Raw genomic sequence first — 6,000 nt, 5'->3', positions numbered from 1 at the left:
ATTCTGTCATCTGATATAATGTGTGTCTGGAAGGCTGCATACACTGGCAAGCACAGGGCCATAAATATGATTTAAGTAGTACAATCATAACCCTTGGATGGGGCTGTAATAATCAGAGCTCTGATTTCATTAGTGCTGGCACAGAGGAAGGATATTATTCAGCACAGCAGCGGTACCAGCTTGTTGAACCAACATCCAGCAAATCCCCCGCTCCATTTCTCTGTCATGAACTCTGACTCATCGTGGTTTTTCTTCATCCACCACTCTCCTTGTGCCTGCTGCCTCCTGCCAGTCTCTTTGTTATTATGTTCATGGACATGCACAGTGTTCTCACCCTGTGCCATCTTTTGCTTCAACGTTACCGGATCATGGCGGCACATTTTGCATGTGTACAAAAAGAGATTAATCAACTGTGTACAAAAGCTATCAAACCATTGCATTTAAAGACATTCTTCATTGACATTTGTAGCGACAAACACAAGATATAGGTGGGACTAAATTGTTCCACCATCAGGATGAAAAATGAGAAAACTTCTTCTCCTCTCATCGGCTCTGTCTTCCTCTCTGTGGCAATTTGCATTCAATGATGTCTTTATTTCCCATCATCCTCTGGCAGTTTCCTGTGCCAAGAGTGAAATGGGTGCCAACTGCCTGACCATGCCAATCCAATCACAGTAATCTCTCAAAGGGCCAGAGGCCAAAGAGCTGCAGCCTCCTTCATACCCATACGTACTCATAAGGCGGTGATCCATACTCCTATCTGTTCAAACCCATTTCAACATCCAAAAAAATATGGTTAATAATATACACATGCCTTTAAAGGACTCTTTATTTTATGGATTATTTTCAATCTGCAGTATGAGAGTGAGCAGTTACAACTACCACCTTCATTTTAATACAGTACCTATGTTTGGTATGTGTGATATTTCTGCCTACAATTCTGTAAATGACGAGACCAATGTTATACATTTTGTTGTGTACTTACATTTATCTTTTAAAAAATGTGCAAACCTAGAAAAACACATCATTTTATTCAGGGTAAACATGTTTAACTTGGTCTGTGTCAACAGTGTTGCATCTAATTTAGCCTCTCTGGTTGCTGTAGCATCCAGGAAGACATCGGAAAAAAATCCCAGAGGGTTTGCTATTGTTTGTATTGTTGATTATTGTGTCGCTCAGTGCATGATCTATCACTGACCTTTACATTTCCACAAACCCGAGCAGATTATGGCACAAGAAGAAAATAGGGTTGGTGTTGCATTTTCAATACGGAGGGAGCATCTTTAAAATGTAGGACTACAGTTGAAGATCTTTAACTTGACAGGACGTAAGGCAGTGGGACTAAATGATGACTGTATGAGCCAATCTGCAAATGTGTTAAAAATGACAAACACAACTTCCATGATCCCAGGCTCCTTCAAGTCATTAAATTGTCGTTGTTCTTGTTTGAAGTCCCTTGTTGCAGAAAATTACATACTGTGCCACTAAAGATCATTTTAACAAGTCCTGCTTGTTGTTTCACACATTTATCCAGCTCTCTGTGTGACTGTTTCACAATATACACGAGACAAAATACAGATCTTTTTTTGGAAACGGTTTTATTTCTGAGGACATTAGGCTGAAGTTTAATGACACATCAGAGCAGCAGGACACTATCACAGTGTAATTATGTACATTTCAGATCAAGATCACTGGTTAAGTTCACAGAATAAGGATGGTGGTTTACGGAGGGAGAGGACATAAACCTTTGTTCTGATGCTCACTGGTTGTTTGTTGCTTCCTGGTGTTTCTGCATATACTGTTACATTACAACAACAAGAGTTAGTTTCTTTATCTAGAGAGAGCTGTTAAACCGCGGGAAAATACTGTACATGAAATTAGGTTTATACAACAATCACAGTACAGCTCGGTCCAAGAAACACCAGATATTCTCAGACGGACCCTGCAAAACTTCACAACATCATTATTATCTTGATGCTTGCTTCATGTGTTACAAATACTCACCAACTGGAATCTTTTTTTATTCACTACAAGAGTTTGTCGCTCACAGATGAAGGAAGTAAAATGCGCAATGTCATCTTCACTTTTCCAGATGATTAAACTTGAGCTTTTACTCAAAAAAGCTGTAAAATGTTTGTATTTTATGTTTTATAACTCCACCAAGGGAGTTAAAGGGGGCGTTTGTTTGTTTGTCAGCTGGATTATGAAAAAAAAAAGTTGTTGGGCCTGATTCTCATGAACTTTGGTGGAACTGTTTGTCATGGGCCAAAGAAGAAGAGCCAAGAAGTCAGTCACATTTCTGACAGGATCTTGAACTGATTAACAGACAAGCATTCATGGTGATCGACACCAGTGTCTACATGATGCTAAATTAGCAGATCACATTTATAAAAAACTATAAATGCCTTCTTTTCAAGCTAAGTGTATCGTTCAAATTAATGTTATGTTTGTGTAATTATTTCATTTTTGCTCAAATTGACATACGTTAAAAAAAAAGTGAAATACTTCCATTGTAGACGTGTGTAACAAATGAACAGCTGATATTTTGATGCTTCAGCAAGACCAACCCTATTTTAATCATCCTTATAATTGTTTATATATTCTCCATCTTTAAGGGGTTGTGCCTGTAGATTTTCATCTTACAGAGGACTGAGCGGTCCAAGTGCTATCTTCTTTTATTTGTATTCGTTGGTTGTTTGTTTTTTAGCAGGTTGCCCGGCAAAGAGCTGTGAAAGATTGAAGGGTTGGCTTGAATCCAGCATCTAATCTCATTGGGGGCATAACGTCAAAATAGAAATTAAATAATAGCGTGTTTGTTTGACGGATTAAGTTGTAGAAGCGTCCCACGAGTTTGCATGCCATTTGGGCTCCCTGTCAAAAGTGTTTAATCTCCTAATGGTATTTCTTAAGTTGTCTTATCTGTCAGTCACATTCCTTTATAAATAAACGGCCTCAGGGGATGAAAAACAACACATGAATACAAGATTTTTTATATAAAAAATGATCATATGGGACAAAATGATATCCTAAGACAAATTGCTGGTCAACATAAATGTGCTCAGCGTCCTTCAGCTGGTTCATTTGCTTCATTTCCATGTATTTAATTAAGTATTCCAGTTGTCGGTCCTGCTGTTGTTCTGCATTTTGGGGGGGGTTTGAGAGCCAGAACAACGTGACAGTCCTAATTAATATAAATTAAATCAAGTTCACGTGTTTGGATCTGGGCACAGCAGCACACTGAACACTCTTTTGATACTACGTCTTTTGCCTTCTCTTTATATGGACACAAGTTGACAACGCATGCACCTTACTAAGATGTAGTTATATTTATTAAGTCTTATGCATTATCTTTGTGCAGTAGATTGAAGTTTAAAATGATTGCAGACTGGCCAGCCTTTGAAATCACTGTGATGAGACAGTTTCTGCAAATGATTCACTGTTGAGTCAGACTTTTCAGGTTGTGTATTGCTCTTAAATGCATGCCATATTTAGACTCTTCTTGTATCAGGTGCTTTATATAGTTTGTGATACAGTGAGCTCTCTGTCAAGGATTTCTGAGGCAGCTTACACTGAAATTGACGTTGAAATGAAAGCCGTTATATCCCTCCCTGTTGTGCTTTCATCGCTCTGTACACTGTGCACCTTGAGAGGAAAATAGTCTTAACTCATTTCCCCACCACAAATATCATGACTGTAAGTTGTATTTAATGCCGAGAGATGACACATAACAGAGGAAACAATTCATGGGGAGAGATCTTAGCTTTTAAAGTGACATTTATGAAGAGTTACACACAAAAAAGAAATCTTTGCATACTTGCTGCAGAGATTAAAAAAAGCATCAAACAGCTTGCATGAATAAAAGAGCATGTTGGTGTGAAGAAAAGGTGCCGTCTGGACTTCAGCATGTGCCTGCTTACAGGCCAAAGCGTCACATTTTTCATTATGCTGCGTGATTATCTGTAAACAGTCTGAAGTATCACATAATTGGCTGTTTTGCCTGCTGAGAAAGTGCCTCAATGTCCCTTTCCAGCGTCTCCGTGTAATGCTCTGTGCTTTTCAACATTAATGGGTCCTCAAAAGTGTGTCTTCAGTTTGTAAGTAAACAGCTGCTTTAATAAGAGCCTCCAGCATGAACTGTAGCTTTCATAGATCTTATGTCTGCTTGAGAAACATTATGCAAAGGCCAAACATCCCTTTGAGTCCAAGTCAATTTTCCTGCTCTATATTAATCTCTATTTACACATCAAGCCACTGTTATCTATAGAAATTTTCATATAAATATATAATATATATATATTTGTATATACATCTCTCTTCCAAAAAGTCAGTAGTTTTGTTCAATCTATCCTATCGGGGTTAAAAACAAATAAAACACATGTAGAGGTCAGTACAGGGAGCATCTGAATATGTGATAAATCAACAGCATGTCCAACCAGCTGAACCAATCAGATTGGCTGATTGGAGCTTACCAAAACTCCAAAACTCTCATCTTCACCACAGACGTGTGGTTGTCTCTCAGTCTTTTTTTTTTTGTCTATATATATTGTCTCAGGGACCAGCTCGGCCTGTGGGATCAGCGATGTTGCCACGGTGATAGTACAAGGAGCACTAGGGTCACCAGGGTCAAAGGTGTGACGGACAACGTGTGGGCTGAGTCTCTTACAGCCACCTAATAGGAAATAAAATACAAAATTATATGAGAAGAGAACAAGAGAACAATCTTCAGATGGATCTAATTCACCATATTTAAACTGCATAGAGAGATACATATAAAGATAGATTCACTGTATTGATTCCAAACAGTGTTTTGCGTGTGTGTGAGTGTGTGTGCTGTTTTAAAAAGAATGATGCCTTAGTTTTGTGTTCAAGGTTTCATATCTTATTAATTTTATTGATCTGCAATACAAAGGAAAATTGATTGTCAAAATCCAGAGGGACATTTGGCAGTATTGATAGGTAAAACATAATGAGGTAACCATTAATGAAAAGTTGGTGCTGATGTTTGCATGACCATTCCAGGGCTAACACTACTGCTTGATAGATTTAAGGTATTACATTGAATTGAATTTGTTTTTGCAGCGACAGTTTCTATACATTATCCCTTATATAACAAAACAGGAAAAGCATGAATTCCTCTTAGCAGTTAGCTAATCAAGATTGCCAACATCAGCAAAATACGTTGCAGCCAATATTAGCATTCTGCCAATTCCTTGCTACAATACTGCTTTCACTATTAGACTAAACAATTGGAGAATATGAAAAGGTCAGTCATAGCAGTACTGTTGGCTAGATACAAGGAGATAAGTCTAACGTTTGCTGTGTGACCTATGTGTTGATTACAAAAAGTTATCAGCTTAAACTGTGGAAATGAAAGGGTGGAAATGAAACGGCAGTGACCTACCTTCGGGGGTGAGAGGCGGTGAGGAGGGACAGGCCGACGAGCAGGGGGAGGAGCCATGTCCTTTGTTGCTGGACTACGACCACTGGATATATCGCCTGTCTCATCACCTGAAGACAAAAGTAAAAATATGATGGGAAGGTGCGATTTGAGTAAATAGACAGAGAGAATACATTTTTTAACCGGTATAAACGCCAACCGTCTGTTCCGATATCGATATTGGGGAGAAAATAAACTCCTAAACAAATCTTCGTCCGATCTGTAGAGATAGATATACACATTTTTGAGTTGATCCCTCAAATGCAGTTATCAAAAACACTTGTGGAAAAGATGTACAGTATAAGAAAGACAAGATGGTCACTCAACTGGAAAGTAACTTTGCATGTACGTGCGTCACCGCTTGACAAGAATGCTTGTTGTAATCCATATAGCACTCTCTGCTGGTGACAGCCAGAACGAGAACGGATAGATTGATAAAATGAAACTCAAATCAAATGCTATTTGACTGGTGAATAAATGTAGTAATATCGGCATATATCTGTGTTAAAACTAGCCAATACTGAAAGTCACTCGATGCTAATATCGGCTGAAATTATCGGCTT

The 6,000-nt window shown here is 38.5% G+C and overlaps 1 protein-coding gene across 1 annotated transcript in view; it reads right to left on the bottom strand.

Moving 5' to 3' along the window:
- Positions 1 to 1,581: 1,581 nt before the first annotated feature.
- LOC114920288 (glypican-5) overlaps positions 1,582 to 6,000 on the bottom strand; it is a 66,063-nt gene continuing 61,644 nt past the window's right edge. Inside the window, exons 10-11 of the mRNA XM_065955642.1 lie at positions 5,402 to 5,508; positions 1,582 to 4,669 (exon numbers count right to left, since the gene is read on the bottom strand). Coding sequence (XP_065811714.1) covers positions 4,574 to 4,669; positions 5,402 to 5,508 — 203 coding nt within the window. The 3' untranslated portion in view covers positions 1,582 to 4,573. The remainder of the gene's footprint in view (positions 4,670 to 5,401; positions 5,509 to 6,000) is intronic.

Source organism: Labrus bergylta, chromosome 6 (genome assembly GCF_963930695.1).
Source record: "Labrus bergylta chromosome 6, fLabBer1.1, whole genome shotgun sequence".
NCBI lineage: Eukaryota > Metazoa > Chordata > Actinopteri > Labriformes > Labridae > Labrus > Labrus bergylta.
The sequence above is the reverse complement of the archived record's forward strand: the minus strand, read 5'-3'. Positions and strand labels throughout refer to the sequence as shown.